Genomic DNA, 21,413 nt, shown 5'->3' on the forward strand with positions numbered 1-21,413 from the left:
ATTTATGAGGGGGAGTGACTGGGATGTTTTATTTGGCAGTTCATATTGGGTTGTCAATCTTTGGGTGATAAAGCACGTTCCAAGCATATGGAGCTGACGGGGGAAGGTTTTGGGCTTCTGTCTTCGCTGCTCTGCTTTGAGCTGCAGATCATAGAGTGTTTGCAAAAGCATAAACAAGCAAGAAAATATGGATTCTCTAATTAATTGTAAATTGTCACCGCTTGAAGTGGGGATGCTGAGTGATGTGTGCATGTAGAGTGTGTGCTTGTGTTTTCATGAGTGAGAGAAAACGAGAGGGGGAAAAAACAGAGGGGAAGGCTGAATAATTTGACTTAACTTTCGTGCCTTATCAACAAGGCACTCTTCATGGTTTTTCCTTTGAAACTGCTGTTCCCCACTAAGGCCGAATAAATTAGAACTCTAAATAGGAATAATAATGAGAGCATACATTATTTCTGTTGTTGGTACTGGTTGATGTTGTTGTTGTTTGTGTCGGCAGGAAGGCTCAGATCTCCATATATGCAAAAAGGAAAAAAAAAGGTAACTTCCCCACATGCTTTACAAGTTTGGAGGATCATTTTAATGGTGACCCAAAAAGATGTCCTAGATATTTGGTGAACATCCTTTTGAAAAATTCCTGAAACTACAGACAGCGAAACAGAGGGAAGAGACGGAGAGAGAGAGAATGGAGAAAAGGCAGAGAAAAGATAGAAGAGGAAAAGATTTGATGAAATGGAACGCCTCCCTGTGTCGGGAATGACTTAGAAATTCAAACAATTCCCTGCAATGTCAGTCAAAAGCATTGTTCTATTTAGACGACAAAATGTTTGTTTATCTCCAGATCTGTACTCGGTATGGTAAGTACTTCCAGACCGAGTGAAAAATCATACGGAAGATTAACTATGACTAACCTGTGATACACTAACCTATGATTCAAGCATGATGCCCTGCTCTGAATGAGCATCTAGTCTCGGTGTGATCCTGCTGGCACTCCGCTTCAGGGAATTCCCTGATGTAATGTGGAAAATATATTCACACAAGAAAGCAAATCAAAGCTTACATTCCCCAAACATCTTGAGTCTTTTTAAGTTCAGCATATTGTTGTCTTTTGTATAACTGGTGTTTTTTACTACTTAAGATCAACTTTAACGTTACTTACTTGAACCGTTTATGACATGCAAAAGCAACTGTAAATATTCTGATAATATAACAATTCAGATTTATTTCATACTAGTCATTTCACATGTTATCCATTTCTTTGTTGTTTAGTTTGTCTTCCATGGGCTGGGAGAGATGATGCAGGAGTCAACTACATGCTTAGACTGTGTAGCTTAATGGTGTAATAAATGAAGTACTGTGAAAAATCATGGGCTCGTTTTTTGTCTTCATTTCACTTCATTGTTTTCAGTTATTCTACCTGCTTAAGGGCAAGTGCATTCCATTTTAGAAAAATATTTTCTTTGACCCTGACCACATATTTTGAAGAAGTGCATCACTCCAGGAAATAAGGGAGGACAAATCCTTTCCCACAATGACATAAAATATTTGTAAAACACACACACACACACACACACACACACACACACACACACACACACACACACACACACACACACACACACACACACACACACACACACAAAAGAAAGACACAAATTTAAAAAAAATTGATCGTGGATCGCCTACATGTGGCAAATGTCTCAAAACTAGTAAATTCATTGTTTTCCTTCTATGTGCATGACACTCATTAGGGAGTCTACAGTGCTGCTGTTGTTTTCTTGCATAAAAATGATACAGCCTAGAGTGGAGCTACATCTATCTGAAAATGTAGACCTGACAATAATGACCTTATGTTCTGATCGGTTTTTTAAGTGTCAATGACTCAAGCCTAAAACACTGTTTTCTTAAAGAAAAAGCTTCTTGAGCATTTTTGTTAACGTTTTTGATGCGAAATTAATATACATCTGTGAATGATTGAAATCTGTAAGTCTTTTCTGTTCAAATCAACAATATAGAACCACATAAAACTGCGTGCTATGTGCTTAAAGTGATTGTTTTCTAGTACTTCTGCTGCTAACAAATGGGTCATTTTAGTGTAGGTAGAGGCTAATGTTGGTTTCCTCACCTCCACTGCCCTTTCTTCATAGAGACCGCCTCTGAAATTCCAACACTGACATGCAAAATACAGATAGCAGCTCTTATGCACTCACAGCACTGCACAAGGTGCTGCTGCCCTCAGCCCTAAACACAGAGCAGCTTCAGAGGCTGTGCACTTTCTAGAGTTTCCCTTTGGTAAGATGACAGGAATAAGATAAAATAATAGAATAAGGTCTATTTTATTCACCTTCGGGGAAATCCGTTGCATAAATAGGGACAGTGTCAACTATGGGTCACTGACCATTCACATTAATAAAGATCTAATTTCATTTTCTGCCTTGTCATGGTTTTCTTGTGGTTTAGTAAGACAAGTTTATGTTCCTCCTGTTTCATGTGTGAGTTAGCTTTTGCTTGTTATCCTTTTCTACATCGTTTGGTTTGATTTTAGGTGATTGCTTTCACCTGTGTCTTGCCCACATTTATTTGTCTTATTTTAAGCTATCATCAAACTTATCAGACATATGTGTTAGGGTGCATACAGTATGCATCTTGGTAATAATCCCCCTCTCCCAGACTTAGTCACAAGCTAAGTATGAGGTGCTACTGCCTGGTAGCACAAAGCACAGTGTGAAGCTCATGTGACTGTATTAACCTTTCAGACCAAATCTCCTGGAGTCACGAATGAGAGCGAGCGAGATCAGAAAGTAAAAGTTGAAGAGACTTTAAAAGCATTAAACAAAGAAAGCAGAGAACAAAACAATTGAGTTATGTCTTGTTGCTCCTCTGAAGCAACCAAGTCTCAGTTTCTATCTCTGGTTTGTTTTGACACAGAGTGTCTTTAATATGCAGAAGTGCAGATTTGGCAGTGAATTGTCAAGAAAATCAAAATGAAGCAGGGAGCACTGCGCAGCACTACATGTGGCTTCAAAAGCAACACAAAGAACTACAGAGAATTCCACTGACACATTCTTATCATAAAATGATGTTTTGTTTTGTTTTTAAAAAAAAAAACATGATTATATCCATATTTGGTTTCATAACTCAGAACAGACCAATAGACTGATGAGTCTGAAAGATAATAAACTTGTAGATGAAGGAATCTTGCTGGTTCGATGACAGGAATTTATCATTTTGCCATGCTGGTCCTGTGGTGAAAGAATCAGTGTAGCCTTTGGTAAGGATCAGATGATTCATTGAAAAGCAAGATACATTAAAGCTTCCCAGAAGTCTTACTATTATTAGGCAGATCACAATGCAGCTACGGTATGAGCTATCAAAGGCACTACTTTTTCTTACAGAGGTCGAGGAATGGGGGTGGTGGTGGTGTGTGTTCTTGTGTCGCGGTGGGGTAAAAAAAATGTTACATTCCAGTACACACTGACGTGGGGGTGAATGAATAGAGGTATTTATGTTTAGTGAATGGCTCTAGTCATGCTACCAAAGTTGAGATGATAGCGAAAATCTAGCATGACGATAAATTGTGCTAATGAAATTACTCAGCTTATTTTAAAGTGTAAAGATGGAAAGTGCATACGATGTCATATAATCCAAACCACACTGAATATGCTCCATAGTGTGGTGTTTACACATTTGCCTGGAAAGCAAACGTTGCTGGTTCAATTCCAGCCAGAGATGCAAATCCCCTTTCGGGTTGTGTAAGCAAGGAGATCTGGTGTAAAACTGCTGTGGTGACCCTTCTCACTGGGTCAAGAGAGCAGCAGAAGGTTTCTTCATCAAAATCTCATTGACTTGGATTTGCTGGGGTTTTTTTTGGTCATGTTTCTGTCTTCTTAGGCAGTACATTGGTTTTATTTCTTCAGCTAAGATTACTATTTACTAATGATTGATCTCAGTTTGAAACTAACAAACTTCACAGACATAGTGCTGTGTGCTGTTTTTTGAGCTATGGCACTGACATCAGCATGCTACAATCAGAAAGTTTGACCGTTTTGCATTTATAGTTTGCAAAGCACAGTGAACAAATTCAAGCATTAGCAAAATTTGATGGTCATCCGATAAATTAGTTGGTCACTGTAGATTATTTGTCTCTTTACTCAAAGACATAAATCTGAATCTCCTAATGTCAATAGAGAACATCAGAGGCAAGCAAAGTCATTAGGATGCATGCATGAATAGAAAGACACAAATGGCTGTTGATCACCACAGTCAAGCTTTACATGCATCCAACCATCCAAAAAGTCCTGAGATATTGCTGTCTGTAACATAGAGGTGGACAACCTAAGCAGCCCTAGATATATGGAGGTAGCATGTGATAAACTAGGTGTAGTAACAGAACAATGTTTGGTTACTTTATTCGGCTGTTGTACTTTTACAATATGGATATGCATGCTTACTTCAATGACTGTATGCATATAAAAAACAAAACTATCCAAGTGGGTGTTTGGTGCTCTTGGAGTGCCTCTGTGATGCTAACCTAGACATGAATATAAATAAACTGCATAAAAAAAAACCCACCTAGGGATTTTTCATTGCCTCTAGCCATACACTATGTGCATTCACAGAAACAACCCAATTAATGAAACACCTGCTTCCAATTTCCTTGGATTTCCACACTAATCATGCAATCAAGAGACTGAATAGAAACACCCTAGATGCAACAATAGGAAACCATAAGGCATCACTGTGCTGTTCGACATCCTAGCTGTGCACATCGGACTGATAACAGAGAACTGGGCATCTTAGTAGAAACAAATGCTTTATGTAATAAAAAACCTGGTAACATAAGGGATTTTTTTCACTCTGTAAACTAACTCATTAAATATTTTTAAATATTGTGAAATTTTGTTTGTAGTCTTTTGGGCTCCAACTCAGCTCTGCTTTCTCTAGCACTGTTTCAGGCCTAAATGGTTGCATCACTCACACTCTCCTTATAATTGCTCCTCCAGAGTTCACTGTGTGTGTGACATGCCGTCCATGCTTCACCACAACCCTTGTAAGAGCCTCAAAACCATTTAGCGCTGCGGTGCTACTTCATCTAACGACACCATAGGGACACCTGGTGGTACAGAGAAACCTTGAGGTGACAATATTTAACATGGCAATGTTTGTTTTCCACCCTCCCTCATTTCTTCGTCACCTGCTGGGATCACACTCCATTTGGGTATTTGCAGTCCAACCATCCGGAGTCTCAGTGTATGTCTTGTGATGGTGTACACACTCACACTTGGCATTTTGAGCAAGATTTCTAGAAACAAAAGACATTAAAAGGATCTTCCTGGAAATTACTGTGATTGCTTTGGAGTACACATTTGGAGTACACATGGAGTACTGCGCTTTGAAAGGATTCCTAGTGGTTTTAATAATACAAGGTAGGGAGGTAGTAGATAGGTGTGATTATGTATACAGAGATGTTCTGATGAACGAGTCACAACTGCTTACTGATTCCAAACCACTAGTTTAATTAACTATAATCTACAAAATGAATAAATAATAGTATGACAAAGTGAAGGAACAAGTATAAATAGATGTGTTTAGATTTGATTCACTGGCAATCTGAGATAATGCTACCACATATACTTTATATGTTCATTACATGTGAAAATGTCATGCATATTATATACAAAGATGTAGTAACTAGTCCTTAGGTATATTAAATTATCAATATTCATCACTATCAAAAAAAAAATTAAATGTCATTAAACGTACTATATTCCCGTTTGTTCACTGTGTCCTTAGGTCTGATGACGTCTATCCAGTCCTCCACTGAGGGCACCCACTATGGACGGACCTCACCACAGGAACCAGAGTTAACCTCTGCAGGGGTGGCACCAGCAGTACTGTCCCCTCCTAGCCTGAAGGAGGTGCAGCAAGCTGTGCAGGAAGCCTCAGAGCAAGTGGAGGGTCGTAGGACAGAGGAAGTGCTGAAACAACTGCTGGAGAAGGTGGTGGAGGTTGCTCTCGGACAAGCGGATGGAGGGAGTGATGCAAAAGTGGATCCGGGCACAGTCCAGAAAGCAGCTGAGGAAGAAGCTGACTTTGAGGCAGAAGTGCTGGAGCAGAAAGTGGAGGATGAAAATATGGGCATCAGTGAAGAAGATGCTGGTGTTGAAGAGAAGCAGGATGAAGCAGGGGTGGATGCATCTGAAGATGTAACTGATAGAGGAGTTGTCATGGAAGAGCATGAAACAGCAGCTGGATCTGTGGAGAAAACCACAGCAGGTGTAGAAACTGGAGTCAGAGAAGCAGACACTGTGAGGGTTATTGATGAGACTCTAGGAACTGAATTCAGTGAGGAGGTTGTAGAAGGAGTTGGAGCCACTTTAGACGAGACAGGAGAGGATTCAGCTGTAATGGCAAAAGTTCAGGAGGACAACAAAGATCAGGCTGTGCTGTCAGAAGAAAAAGGTGCAACACTAACAGAAATACAGGAGACAAAGGAAACTCTGGATGTTGAGGAGGTGGCAGTACACAGAGAGCCTGAACTCAATCTTGGAGAGGCTGATGTGGAACAAATAGGAGATAAGAAAGAAACTTGGCTAGACAAAACAGCAGGTGAGACAATAGCGCTGCTTTTGGACAATTATCAGATAGAAGCCACACAAACTGCAGTCAGAGAGCCAATACTTGAGGAGGAAGATGTAAACATAGCTAAAGAGCCAGATGGACCAGAAGAAAAACAAGAACAAGGTCATTTAGTGGAGGAAGGAGCTTCAGTAGAGGTAGAATTAGGAGGTACAACTGTGGGGGAAGCAAAAGTAGATGACAGAGATGGAGAGAGTGTGATCAAGAGGAAATCAGTGGTGCTCGTGAATAAAAGAGATGGCCAAAAAGAAGAAGCAGAAGAGGAGCAGCTTGCTTCGGAGACTTCAATTGACAGTACAAAAAAGGATCAAGGTGAGGTGGAGTTGCAAAAATGTAGAAAATGCACAGGAACTGAAGTGTAACCTACACTAAGAAATAAGGTTTCAGTCTATAATCTTTCATCTTTTAGACAGAGTAAGTTTTATCTGTCATATTAACTTTAATCTTAGTTCATCTGTCTCTGTTAAATATCTGAAATGCAGAATATCTAGAACCAGCTCATAATTTGGGTCACAAAAACTTAAAACTGCCATGGTCTTTAAAATTGCATTTGCATAAGACTCAGCAGATTTGGTTGAGCATTGCATTGTGTGCATCATAACATACTTAAAGACCTTAAATTAGGACTATAACAGCTTTTAGTGCAACAAAAAAGGCTGGTTACTAGACTATGTCCGAAAACCCCTATAATGTAAATAAGAATATTTAACACTGGCTAGTCCTGCTCTGTTTGCTCAGAAAATCTGACATTTCTACTCTGAGTACATTGATACAAACATGAATCCTTTACCAGTTTAATCCTCCATTCCTCTACGGTCATTGGTCATTGAGACCTATGCAAAAAAGAAAAGACACTTTCTGCTACAAATGCATACAAATCACGACCCACCAGGGTCTTTTAGCTATGGCACATCTGTACTTTATTCTACATTCCACTGCTCCACTTAACAAAACCTTAGTCTAGGCCTCTACTCTTCATTTTCATGTGTGTGTCACATACTAAACCTCACTTCTAGATGTGGTGGGGATCTCTGGCCCAGAACCTGATGGTGGTGCTGAAACCACCATATTGCAGAGCTCTGAGAACCAGGCTTCCACTGTGGATTTATTCCTCATTGATGTGGAGACTGAAGAAAGAAACCTAGATGATGAGAAATTTAACAGCAATGAGATCATCACCCCGACCAATGACCTTTCCCTGTATGACCCAGCTGATGCCCATCCTACACTGGATAATTTTATGAATGATGATCTAGCCGAACACCCGAGGACTGAAGGAGAGGCATTGGGGGAGACCAATGAGCTAGTTAAAGATCCAGGTAAAAGCTAAACTTACAGTATAGATAACTATGTATTTTACATAGCCCAAAGACATGCATGGTAGATTGATTGGTGATTGCAATGTGGTCTTTGCGTTTGCCCTGGGACTGACCACTCTAGGCTTTGTTGCACCTTTTTGTCTGTGTGTGTGTGTGTGTGTGTGTGTGTGTGTGTGTGTGTGTGTGTGTGTGTGTGTGTGTGTGTGTGTGTGTTTTTTTTTTTTTTTACAGCAGTCTTACAATAGCAGCTGTAACTTTTCCCTCCAAAAGTCATATATTAGATTTGCTGTAGTTCTCAAACACTTTTAGAAACACATCCTAGGCTATAAATAGTTTGGGAAATATTCAACAGGAGATTTGTTTTTTTCCACATTAAAAACTTGGGCAGAATAAAGAAGAAGAAAACAGATCATTATCATGATTCTGCCAGCAAAATATGCAGATGGCCAGCTTGATGTTTTTCCATTCCACTGAGCAATTGTGCAGGCTAACTATACCCTAACTGGTGGGGGAAGACCAGAAAGTTTGGACCCTCCTGTCACACAGGCTACAACATGCTGTTTTCTGCCTCTTGTATTTGCTTCATATTTTTTGTAGGAGCCAGTGCCATTAGACACATGCCAGTTTGGGCTGGCACAATTTTACTGGCAGATTGTTTAAAATGACGTAGCGGTGGCAAAAAACAAAAGGTCTTTTCTTCTATGAAAAACCATCATGTATAATTAGACTGCACATATCCATATAAGAGCTTCCTGTTTGTACATTTGCTGGACACTTTGACATACTTGTGGCTGCCCATCAGCCACAAGTATGTCAAACTTTGTATTAAATCTAATGCTTCCACCTGCTCTGCCCTGCAATTTATCTCTCTCTGCCTTATTGTATCTGTTTAGAATCAACTGAATTAGGCTTGGAACCATGGAAAATCGGAGCTGTTACTGCTGCAGTTTTCCTGGTTTTGCAGACTGCTGTCATCATTATCTATATCGTCAAACGTAGTCACAAAAACAAGTAAGTTGCACCAGCTTCTGTGTACTTGATCTACAGGAACATTGATTCAAAACAGTTCTTTTATAGCCCCTGAGTTCCTAAAATTACAGCTCTAATCTTTGCTTGTTAGCAAAAATGCTTTTCTTGTTAATCTCTGGCCAGCAGTATTCCTTTAAAGCCTGCCTTCCATTATTATGCTTTGATTAGGTTAGACGACACATCAAACAGCCTCATTTTAGAGTACATTTCTTTTACAACACAAATTTGTACAATACCATTGCATGAATATCTGTCTGACTCAGTATTTGTAAAGCAGACTCCCCTCCTTTTTTAATTACTTTTGTGAACGTGAATGCAACTAACATTTGTTGCATTTGCACTAGTGTCAGCCACCTTCCACTTCTTTTTCTCTGATATCCGAAACAAACCATTTGATTGCTACCTGTAACAACAAAAGTGCTACAATCACAGATGGGACTCAGAGCAGAACTGGCACATGATTGCTTTAGATGTTGCCTGAGCTCAAGGTAACATTTCAACACTGATACATGATGAAATCAGACCACTGTATCCAGTGTTGGGTCAGAATTTCCTCCTCTGTTCACAAAAGAGAATGGTCTTGCTTCAGTTATATACTTGGCTACTTTTTATTTCTCTACATGACTCATTGCAACGTGCAGTTAATTTGTAGAAGGTCAAGAGTAAGCAAGAAGAGCAATAATAGTGATAAAGGGATATTGTTTATGTGTTTGTGTGCGTGCAGCAGCCTGCCCCGACAGCGTGCATGTGAGGAAGAGTGTGTTGAACCAGAGGCAACTACAGGAGATGACTACAGTGATGATACACTGCCTGCGGGCAATGGTGACCCTCAACAGTATGTTCTCACCAGTGTTTCTTGCAGTGTTATAGATGCGTACAGCACACATGAGAGTATCTGCAAAAATAAAGGAAAGGGACAACATTAAGAGTCATAAAATGCTGCCAGAATTGTGTCATTTTGCAATCTAACACAACCTAACACACAATCTTCCACAGGTGTTTATTTGACTTGAGATCTGCTGACTGCAAAGTCGCATTCAAAACATTTAATATACAGTGTTCACATTCTTCTTTAAGCCTGGCCTTTTTCTCTCTTCCCAACCTTTTTATTTTTTCTTACACTGCTCAAAAGAAAATTAAGGTAATGCTTCCTTTTCACAGTATAACACAGAGCCAGTTAAACTTCAGGGACATCAATCTGTCTTGTTAGAAATCATAAACCATTGTGAATCCAATTCACTTGCTTTGGTGCAAATGAAAATGACAACAGGCGTACTGCAGAGGCAATAACAAGACTCCCTAAAAACAGAATGGTTTTCTTACCCCCCCCTCCTCCCTTTTTCCTAGTTTTTCTATTTGTTAGTGTCCTTGTTACTGCTAGTAACATGAGACAGTACCAGCAGTCAATTCAGGACACATCCATGCTTTCCACCATAAGAAGGTTCACTGTGTCTCCCTGTACAGTCTCAGAACTGAGAAAGAGATACTGACCATTACACAAGAACAGCTTTGCAGGGCTTCGACCCAGTAGCATGACTGGTATCAGCTCTTTTGCATGATAGGACCACTGCAAGAGCCCTACAAAATGATCTCCAGTGGGCTACTGACCAGACTCCATGGACATGGCATGCATTAAGTGATCCCTTAACTTTTTTGAGCTGTGCATTTATACAAAGTGACATCTCTTAAACTATTTTAGGACTGACAAGCAAGCAGAAGGTGCAAACAACCTTCACAGATGCGGAATTAAAATGGAATCTTAACTTTAAACTTTAAAAATAATCGAATGCAACAAAGCTTAAATTTTATTGGCAGCCTTCGCTAGGCTTCATCACAGATTACAAGATACAAGATTTCACTGATTTCTTTCCTCAGCTACACTTACTTACTTTTCCATTGTGACCTGCCTAAATATCATGTACTGACCTGCATAGGAGGTCAGGAGCCACCAGTTGTGTGCTTCTCAGCTGATTCCCTCTTGGCGCTTTTATAGTGTAATAGCCCCGGGATTCTGCTCAAAATGTCACATGAGAATGTGAGTCCCGTGAACCAAGAGCATTACTGGCTAATACCACTGCTTTTGCTAATCAGACCGGTGGGCTTGGCTCAGTAATTAAGCTACAGTTGTGTGCTTGCAGTGAGAGACCATGTGAAAAATATGCATGTGGTGACAATCAACTGTAAACAAAAAATACTAAAAATTCAGAGATTTTAGAGATTGAGAGTCTGTGTATTTGTGTGTTGCTTCAGCGAGTGAATGTGTATAAGACACAAGTAGAAATGTGATGCCTGCCTTGCACAGACAATAACAAAGCAACACTGAATTATTAAACAGTCGACACAGTAATTTTGAAATGTGTCCTTGTTAAGAGACTTTGCAGCAGCAGTGACAATCCAGTCGTCATCAGAAGAACCTAAATTCCTGTTAATAGAAAACAAAATTTGCTTTTTAAATACTTTTTTGGTTTTTAAACTCTTTAGCAATAAATGTTTCCCCCAAAAAAAGTATTTCAAGAGTCAAGGTGGCTGTAAACAACTGTACCTGAACAAAAGATGCTGGCACAAAGTCTTTGGTATTGCATTGAACTTGGTGTCCATGAGGTTTCACTTGAAAGGACGGCATCTGTCTTTGACGCACAATTCAGTGGGTGCTTGGCTGAAATCATAGCCGCAGAAAAAAGATCGTACTTCATTATCCTTGGAACTTCAAGCAAACAGCTCAACAAAAAACAAAAACAAACAAACAAAAAACTCCACAGTGCTCTAAAATTATTTTTCAGTGAGCTTTAAACTGTAACCCAAATCCAGCTCCTATCTGAGTGACTGGTAGTTTCAACACGATCACCTTTAGCCTAGCTATTTCGGCCTAACAGGCCCCACTCTCTTATTAAGTCTTCCCATCCATATTGAATGTTTGCCTGCCACACTTGAATGCATGATGCACATCACCTTGAAAGTCAGAGACAAGAGGACAGAAATGTCTTAATATCCATTTGACAATAACCAACGTAAACCTCACCCGAGCCCAACACAAAACCCAAAGCAGCTGTGTGAACATTAAACTCATCAGGCATTCTGGGTAACGTGCAAATATTCAGCACCCAGGCAACATAATGGAAATGCTCTTAGGACATCCGCATTGTTGCCCTTGAGGGGTAGTCTACTAGGACGTATTAAAAATTTCAGCCAGGACGGTATCCCCTGCAATTATTCAATAATGTCAAGTGATCTGTTTGTATCTAGGTGTGTCATTAGCTCCCAGGTATCTCATTTCAGCACAGTTTGTAAGCTTCTCCATCTGGTGTGGAAATCATTAAATAAACAGACCTTCCAGTGAGAATATTAGCATTCGCTTAGAGCGGCATACTTAACAGCAGTTTGACAACCATTACGAACAAGCCATTTGAAAGTGTGTTCCGATTTCATCGCTTGAAAGGTGCCTGTCTTTGTTTTTGCGTGAAGCAAAATAGATTTTCTCATTTGTGTGAAATTTATCCCATTTTCCTGCTAGCACTAACCTAATATTATACCATTGTACAACAATGTGAGTTGTTCCTGTTATCAGACGGCTGTATATTTTCTCCTTTTTTCCTGTTTCAACTGGTCTAATCACTGCCAACTGCTCTTTTGTCCTTTCCACCAGGATGGCTGCAGTTGACCCAGCTAATATGGCTTCAACCCTGGCCAAAATAAATGACCAGCAAGGAGATGAGCATGCAATAGCTATGTCAGACCTCCCACCCAGCTCTACAGATGAGTGGGCCAATATTGGACCAGGACCAAATTCCTCACAAGACCTCAGGACTTCCTTTCTCTAGGGGGTCCAACTGTTTCCTCATTCATGCTATATCTAAATTAAGCTCAGTGAGCACAAAAATTTCATACTCTAACCAAACCCAGTAGTGACTGTCTCACATTCCCAAGTGTATTAACTACTGTATAATCATCTTACACTTAGTGCATATGACTTTATTTGTGTTTTTGCATGTGTAAATAAAATAAAAAAAAGCCTAACAATTTTGGATTTTGGAATATATGACTGTGTGACTGAGTGAACAGAGAAACGTGTGTTTGAAAATACTGTGTACATGTGCAAGTGTGCAAATGTGATAAACCTTTTATGTATCTACTGCTGTCTAGTAGTTTGATGTCTATAAACACTTTAGGCTGCACTGGAATTGTTGAGCAATGGTTTTCAAAGTGGCCACATCGCTCATGCTGTACAAAGCTGCTGAACTGCCACGAGCAATCATCCCATTTTATCAGCAAGTCTGAAGTCTGAGAATGCTGGCTGCAACATGAAGTGCCTCATCTGAAAAGTCTTTAAAATGTAAAACGATTTTTAAAAAATGGATTTGTTTTTTATTCTGCGTCAGTCTTGACTTGTGTATTATAAGTTTTGCTTTGAGTAGAACAAAATTAAGTGTCCAAAGAAGCAACTAGATCCATAAACTCCAGTGCCGAGTTCCACTGGCCACCACACACCACAACCCTGCCCCTATCATAATTTTCTCTTCCCGTCATTCTTCTGCAAGTTTATCATCTGACCTTTTTTTTCTCAGAACTGTGCAGGCTCTTTCAGAGGATTTCTAAAAAACACTCATCTGACCTTCATGTTCTTGAGTGTAACCGGTGGTTTGAACCTTGTTGTAAACCCTCTGCGTTTCATGTTTGTAGACGTTAACAATGATATCACTAATATTTTGAGAGTGTTCCCAGCTTGGTTAGATTTTTTTAAGTTGTTTTTCTTAACAGTTGAAATAATTCTGTCATCATCCACTTTATGCATGGTCTTTCAGGCCTCTTGGGTTAGCTGTGTTGGCAAATGCAGAAATCCTTTTTAGAATGCACCAGATTGTTGATTTGGCCACTCCTAAAGTTTTTGCTGTCTCTCTGTTAGATTTATTTAGATTTTTTTCAGAGTGATAAGTACATCCTTGTCTACAGAGAAAAGTGACAAAAATACAAACTTAGGACTTTGAATCAACTTCAGATATTATGTTTGCTTCATTTATCATGAAATAACAACAAGCGACCAGGCCTCGTGTCACCATGAAACCGCTTGTCAGTCAATTGTCCAATTATTTTTAAGCCTTTGAAAACGAGGGACTGTGCATAAAATTTGCTGCATCTCCTAAAGTGCTAGTGTAAAAATACTGTAAAACTGCTGGAATTAAAGCTAACAGTCTGTACTCAATCATGTCTTGATTGCTTAATTTGAAAATCGTCTTTTGGAGTGTACAGAAACAAAGTGAAAACAAACAAAAACAAAACAAAATTATGGAACTAACTTCTACTTACGTACATGATTTACATAAATGTAGAACTTGGCTAAAACCCCAGAAATTTTCTCTTGTAAGACTTCAGCATGAATGTCATCAAATATTTGTGTGAGTATCCACAGTCTGGCGTCATTTGGTCCATGATCACAAGGTTCATGAATGAGTTTTTGAAAAAACTCAAGTACCCTCAAGTGTACACGTGTGTACGGTATGTGTGTGTGTGTGTGTGTGTTTCTCCTTGCACAAGCTCCACAAAGGCCTGCTCATGTGCTCAATAGCTATTTAAGACAGAGAAGGGCAACGGGCTGATTCTTGGGGGGGACTTCAGTTCTGCAAACAGAGGAGCAGCATGTACAGTCAGAGGTAGGGGAACAAATGATACTGATTCCTTTTTCACCAAATGAACTGTAGAATCCAAAAAGTCATACAACTCGGCGGTATGACTGACTGCTTTAGCGCCTTTACAAATTAAAAGTGCATATTGGACTAATGCGCTACATCTTTGCAGATGAAGTGAAGTTTTGTCTCATATGATGTTACAGAGCAGATTTTCACAGAACCCAGCAGGTGATGCCGACTAGTTAAGTCGTGCATTCAAATATTTGTAATATGCTCAAACATGTGGAGCTATTCCCCCTTTTATATTGGTAACATTTCTTAGGTGCTGTTTTGTTGTTAAATAATTGCTCATAATAATTACAAATTATTAGCCACTCCTTCATTCATTTCTAATCAACAAACTTCAAAAGGCACAAAAGGCATGCAAATCTAACTGCAAAAAAAAGGAAGAAAAAAGAAAAAAGGTTCAAGCAAATCATTGCCTGCTGTCTATTGTTGAAAGCATTTCTGAACTTGTAAGAGTTGAAAGCTAATGGCTTTGTGAATTATAAATAATGACTTGTGCTGCCTGCAGGGATGTGTAAGAACTGAAGTTTTGGAATAATGTTAAGACAATTGGCTTTAACAAGAGAACACGTACTGAGTAAGTTGTTCTAGAGCTTAATTTCAGTGGATGTGGCGTGTATGTGGGGATGTTTTTTTTTTAATCTTCATCTTGCTAAATGTGTTCTGCGACGGTCACTGGTCCTTCACAACCGTGAACAAGACAAGTCCTTTCAAAAAGAAGGAGGCCTGTATAACAGCAATTCTCAACATGTAAAAGATTTCCACGCACTTTGTTCCAACCTTGTTCTCACATCTAAATTACTGCATGGCCCTAAAAAACTCCTTACTTCACCTCATTCTCTACTTTATCAGCTTGTGGAGTGTGGGTTTGGTGGGGACCTTGTGTGCCACGCTCACCTTGGCCCAGTTCCCGAGGGAGTGTGTCACTCCTGAGGGGCTGCAGAGCGGCCAGTGCTGCCCATCCCCTGCAGGGGTAGCAGGAGACGAGTGTGGCTCCAGCACAGGAAGAGGCCAGTGTGTGACCATTGAGGCTGACAGTCGGCGCCATGGACCTCAGTACCCTTATGCCGGGCGCGATGACAGAGAGAGGTGGCCGCTGAGATTCTTCAATCGCACTTGCCGGTGTAATGGGAATTTCACCGGCTACAACTGTGGGCGATGCAGACACGGGCTAACTGGACCAAACTGTGATCAGAGGATCTCTGTGGGTAAGAGAGCAGATGCTTTTTTACGACCTAAAAATTCACGACGACTTAAAATTTCTATCTTCTACCGTGTCCTTCAAGATTTCACAGGTCTACATCAGCCTGGGGAATGAAGGCAGCATTTATTGCTAGGAGCAGGAAAAAAGTGTTAATTTTTAATAGCACTTTCTTTTCTCTACTCTTCCTTCGTTTCCCCCACACTTTAACAACACTTCATTCTCTCTCTTCACCCCATTAACTTCTCCCCAGTAAGGAGAAACATCATGCAGATGAGCACAGCTGAGAAGCAGGCGTTTGTAAATGCTCTGGATCAAGCTAAGAGGACTGTCCACCCTGACCTCGTCATCTGTACAAGACGGTATATTGAAAAAATAACATGATAATCAAGCTGAATACAATTAGATGATTTTAAAGGGTTGATTTTTACCTTGTAATTCTCTGGTCAACAGTGATTCTAAACACAGTATGTTTTGCCCAAGGACCTGCACGCTCAGACTCAGCTGAGTCGGTTGAAAGAAATATATGTGCAGTATCTGTGGCTGAGCCACATGCTGTGTTTTTGAAATTATTTGTAAAATCAGAGGATTTCTCATGGCAGCTTTCTTTAAAAGCTGTAGAAAGTTGAGCAAATGATCACTTTTGGCACAAGTAAAGGGAATTACAGTCTTCTGAATCTGTGAATAACCTCCTTCTAAATCAGCTGAGGACTGCAATTGGTTAATTTTTGAAGCCATTCTTGACTGCAGCTCAAAGAAAATCTCTTAACCTCTGGATCAGACAATTAAAATTCCCCTTGTTATTAATGGTCATGCTCAAGATTCTTAGTTACATGCCACATAATGCATTGCAGCTACAGAGAATAAAATATGTATTAATATCTATATATCCATTAGTGAGTTATTCACCAGTACCATCCCCAAGTTCTGAAGCCGTGTTTGAATGGATCAGTGAAAACAAAATTGTGAAAAACACTTTGTAGAGCTACTAAGATTACAAAGCTTTATGCAACAGCAGAGCATTTAACACATGCATAGTTCATCTAAGGCCACGCATTCTCTTACTTCAAATCAATCAGGGTGAATTTGGAGGATTCAGGCAGGGCAATGTGGAGGAAAAAATACAACGTGACATTCATCCTTTATCTTTAGGTACCAGGAGTTGTTTGGGCCTGATGGCAACACCCCACAGTTTGAGAACATCACCATTTATAATTACTTTGTTTGGAGTCACTACTACTCTGTCAGTAAGACGTACCTGGGGCCAGGCCAGACCAGCTTTGGAGGTGTAGACTTCTCCCACGAGGGCCCAGGTTTTGTCACCTGGCATCGTTTTCATCTGCTGCAACTGGAGAGAGACATGCAGGTGAGCAGAGAGAAGGCAGGGAGAAAGAGGGGTGGTAGTGGAAAAGAGGAGAGACAGCAAGCTTCTGGGCTGATAAAGAAATGGATGAGGAGGTTAGGATAGGAGGAGTGGTGATGGAAAAATAAAAGATCTGACACTGAGTGAAAAGCTAGCCGGAAGGAGAATGGGTTAATGCAAGGAGGAAATAAAAAAGGCAAAACAAAAGCAGGAATACATAGGAAGGGGACAAAAAAATAGGGCGCATAAAGGACAAAAAGAAAAAGGACCAACCTGCATATTTTTCTAATAAACAATTCAAGAAAGCAGTTTGTTTACAGACAGTCCTTCCCTGAACACCTGCCTCCTTCCCCTGTTCGATCTTCACAGGACATGCTGGGCAACCCCACCTTTGCCCTGCCCTACTGGAACTTCGCCATTGGAGGCAGCGAATGCGACATCTGCACAGATGACCTGCTGGGAGCCAGGAGCACATTTGATATGAGCTCCATCAGCCCCAACTCTGTGTTCTCACAGTGGAGGGTCATCTGCGAGAGTGTGGATGACTACGACACTCTGGGCACCATCTGCAACAGTAAAGACAGTCACGGAAACACACACTATACCTCGCCGTGCAGCCGAGCGCTGCTGACATACAGCATCGTCTCAGCTGCATCAGAAAAGAGGGCAAAGAGCTCATAAAGAGAGCATGTAGAACATAGGCTGCTATAAATAATAGCTCACAGCTGTTGTGCTAAATTCGATATTGCTCGCTATTACTTCAGTTTGTTTGAAACTGCTCTAGTTGTTAAACATCGCCTTCTCTGTTGCCGTGTGTAACTGGAGTACTACACACTGCATCTCTAAATACTGCGGTTTGAAAGATTTTTTTGTTTTTATTCAATCAGCCTAGTTTTTCAGTGTTAATTCCTGATTGGTCACAAGATTTAACCTAGAATAAGAGAATTGTTATTCAGTATTAAGATAACACTGCGTAACCTAGACTTTAGGTGATCAGATTTGCAGGGATTGGCTCTCATTCCGTACTGGCACCAGATTACAAGCCTAATTCACTACCTTTCTTTCAGTGTTCAAATGCACCTAATTTATAAAGGATTTGGTTTTCATTCGGAATAGGCAATCATCTTTCCCCGTGGAGCCTCAACAACAAACTTATAAAAAGAGGTCATAAGAAAAAAAAGTGTTTGGTAACAGGTTGAACACGTGAGTGGCCAACATGTGAGTGATCTATCTTGTTATTCCCCCCAGAGAGTCATGACAGGCCTGGTATTTCCTGCGTCAACAAGCAACATCTCCTTAAATGGGTTAAGGGGGTTGCCTCATTTGTGCATGCGCTTGTTGAAGACAGGAATCTAACAGTCTACTGGTTCCTTTGATCTGAGGGAATAATCTTCAAACAGACAGACAACTCGGTTATGTAGCCTTCTGTTTATGTGCTTGTGTGTAGGAGAGAAAGCCTGAAAAAAGAGAAAGACATCATACATGCAAGAGAGACAAAAAAAGAAAAAAAAAACTTCTGTTCAGTCACAAAGCTCCCACTCACTACTGTTGACTTTTATTGAATAATTAAAAAAGAAAACTGCCATCCTGTCATGTTTAAGGCTGATCAAACTAGTAGAGTCTCCCACACAGAGTTAGAAGGTGGTTAAATAATACATTTTCAATCAATCCATATCTGTAGGGACCTCTGGCTTGTGCCTGATCTTAGGTCTTAGTGTGCCAGTAATCAGAAGTTGTCTTTATTATTTTAAACTAATTATATTTCACTCAACCTAGTTTTATTGAGTCCTTTCTTCATCTCCAAGGCACAGAGAGCAGTCCCATCAGGAGGAACCCAGCAGGCAACGTGGCGCGGCCCATGGTGCAGAGGCTGCCGGAGCCCAAAGATGTGCTGGACTGTCTGGAGATCAACACCTTTGATACCCCTCCTTACTACTCCACCTCCTCCGAGAGCTTCAGGAACACCATCGAAGGTGATCCACATTCAACATGACTCATAGGTTAGAGCCAAAGCAGTAGTTGAGATTTAGCATTCTCCCATCAACCCAATCCAAGGAAATATTCAGTTTCACTTGGGCTCAGCTCAGAAAATAAAGCTGCTGAATACTGTGTGAGTGTATAGATGAAACACAAAGCCAGAAAAACACTCACTCAATCCTCCACCCACATGCACATATGGTTAGCTCCAACACAACATTTGTTGTTCCTAATTTTGGTAAATCAGAGTCTTCATTAAACGTTTTCCTTTTTTCTCTCCTTTTTTGTTCCATAATTTCAAGGCTACAGCGCCCCCCAGGGGATGTACGACCCAGTGATCCGCAGTCTTCACAATCTGGCCCACCTCTTCCTCAACGGGACGGGTGGACAGACTCACCTGTCGCCCAATGATCCCATCTTTGTCTTGCTTCACACCTTTACCGATGCAGTCTTTGACGAGTGGCTCCGCAGGCATCAACCGGGTACACCTTTGCGAATATTCAAACAACAAAATTCACTTTGGAGAATGAATGGATGGATTGACATATTCTTCACTCTCTCAGGTGACACTGTTTACCCCGATGAGAACGCTCCCATTGGGCACAACCGCAGGTTCAACATGGTTCCTTTCTGGCCGCCTGTCACCAATGCTGAGATGTTTGTGCCTGCCCCAGAAAACCTGGGATACTCATATGAGGTCCAGTGGCCGGGTGAGAAGCAGAGAACGTGTAAGCATGTGCAGATCCACAAAATCCAGGAATTGCTCATAACCGTCCGCTCTTTTCCCTCATAGCTCGTACCTTCACTCTCTCTGAGATCATCAGCGTAGCCGTTATTGCTGCAGTGCTGGTTGTGGTGGTGGTTGGTATCGTCATAGCCTGCGCCATGCGTTCTCACTCTTACAGCTCTGCCGAGGCCCTGGAGCCGCTGTTGGCAGAAACTTACCGACGCTACTCAGAGGAAGACCGCAGGCTGGACAAATCACAGTCCGTTGTCTAACATTTTTGATCATCTTGAGAGGACCCAACATTTACATACATAAATTTGCCTTGTTTTCCTTTTTTTAATTATTCCTCCATTTCTTCTAATAAAGGTGAACTGGTTTTGAGCCCAGGCATAATTGTGTGTCTGCATTTATGAATTGAAAAGCGGAGAGGGTCTGGCGGATCTTTTGTTGAGCACATCCAGTAGATTTTCAGACTGCAGCCAAGATTATAATAACTGCAAGAGCTGATATCCAGTGCTCAGATAAGTACACAGCAAGCATAGGAGCAGCTACTGGGACTGAACCTTCCAAAGCTACATGTCAGAGCTACACTATTTAGTGACTCCACCTCGCTGCCCATTTTCAGCTGGCAAATATAAGTTTATCCGTGCAGATGAAATGATGTCTTTCTATAGGAATATGCTTCTATTCCTTTTCATTTTTTTAAACTTTTAACTCACTCTGTTTTTGTGTGAACAAGCAGTATTTTATGAAAACACCACAGGCCTTTTTTGCCGCAGGCATAAATTTGCTTGTCTCAAGCCTCAGGCCAACTGGCAAATCACACCACTTAGACGTAATGTTACTTCTCAAATCAAGCCCATGCAAATTTCCATGTGTTCAAAACAGCAGATGTACCGCCCTCAAGTGGATCTAAAGGATTACTGCGAAAGGAGGAAATCGGTTTTTTTTTTCTTCATTTACACTCGTATCCTAATTTTTTAAACTGCATGTAGGGAATATCAAAGACAAAACTTAATATGACTTTAAGCGCACCGTGGAATTTTAAATCTCCATGACACCATAAAACTGCTACACTGTCCACACCTATAAGCTATTAAAAAAAACAAAGCAGCGGTCGAGTACCCTCGAGTTGTAAGACTAGTTTGCCCTTTTGGCGCAGATTTATTACTTTTAATTTTTATAACTGTGGCTTTTTTGGGTGTGTGTGATAGTTTTACATACATAATATCGTTTGCCTTGAATAAATAAATAATCCTGTCCTGTCTGTCACAAAAGGCGGCCACCTGTCACTGCATGCCTAATTACCACGAAGGCGCACAGTATGCACAATTTATGATCCTACGTTGCAACTTTGGAGGCTTACAGCAAGTCTTCAAGCTCGTACCTACAGCAAGGGCGTCATGGAGGTGGAGGGTGGAGATGCTGTCTGATCTTTTTGATGTGAAGCTGCATTTTCAGCAGAAACTCC

At 40.6% G+C, this 21,413-nt stretch overlaps 2 protein-coding genes and 1 long non-coding RNA gene across 6 annotated transcripts; 2 read left to right on the forward strand and 1 right to left on the reverse strand.

The window, feature by feature from the left end:
• The first annotated feature begins 5,213 nt into the window (after positions 1 to 5,213).
• LOC113024112 (uncharacterized) lies at positions 5,214 to 14,184 on the forward strand. 4 transcript variants are annotated; one of them, XM_026170814.2, is made up of 6 exons: positions 5,214 to 5,426; positions 5,794 to 6,951; positions 7,656 to 7,958; positions 8,852 to 8,969; positions 9,712 to 9,822; positions 12,631 to 13,004. In XM_026170814.2, the coding sequence occupies exons 1-6, from the start codon at positions 5,378 to 5,380 to the stop codon at positions 12,803 to 12,805; spliced, it is 1,914 nt and encodes a 637-aa protein (XP_026026599.2). In that variant the 5' UTR covers positions 5,214 to 5,377; the 3' UTR covers positions 12,806 to 13,004. The 4 variants fall into 4 exon arrangements, with proteins under 4 accessions (XP_026026599.2, XP_080159027.1, XP_080159028.1 ...); XM_080302901.1 differs by having other exon boundaries at positions 5,217 to 5,426; positions 9,715 to 9,822; XM_080302902.1 differs by having other exon boundaries at positions 5,217 to 5,426; positions 7,851 to 7,958.
• Positions 7,645 to 11,027, reverse strand: LOC113024114 (uncharacterized). The gene is made up of 3 exons (XR_003272635.2): positions 10,914 to 11,027; positions 9,835 to 9,882; positions 7,645 to 7,780 (listed from the first exon to the last, which is right to left on the reverse strand). It is a non-coding gene; the product is annotated as an uncharacterized LOC113024114 (long non-coding RNA).
• A 315-nt stretch (positions 14,185 to 14,499) lies between the features above and the next one.
• On the forward strand, positions 14,500 to 20,335 carry tyrp1b (tyrosinase-related protein 1b). The gene is made up of 9 exons (XM_026170817.2): positions 14,500 to 14,632; positions 15,527 to 15,882; positions 16,129 to 16,237; positions 17,028 to 17,241; positions 17,608 to 17,812; positions 19,044 to 19,211; positions 19,518 to 19,697; positions 19,779 to 19,925; positions 20,009 to 20,335. Exons 1-9 carry the CDS (start codon positions 14,619 to 14,621, stop codon positions 20,212 to 20,214), a joined length of 1,599 nt encoding a protein of 532 aa, XP_026026602.2. The 5' UTR covers positions 14,500 to 14,618; the 3' UTR covers positions 20,215 to 20,335.
• Positions 20,336 to 21,413: the final 1,078 nt, after the last annotated feature.

Source organism: Astatotilapia calliptera, chromosome 6, assembly GCF_964374335.1.
Source record: "Astatotilapia calliptera chromosome 6, fAstCal68.1, whole genome shotgun sequence".
NCBI lineage: Eukaryota > Metazoa > Chordata > Actinopteri > Cichliformes > Cichlidae > Astatotilapia > Astatotilapia calliptera.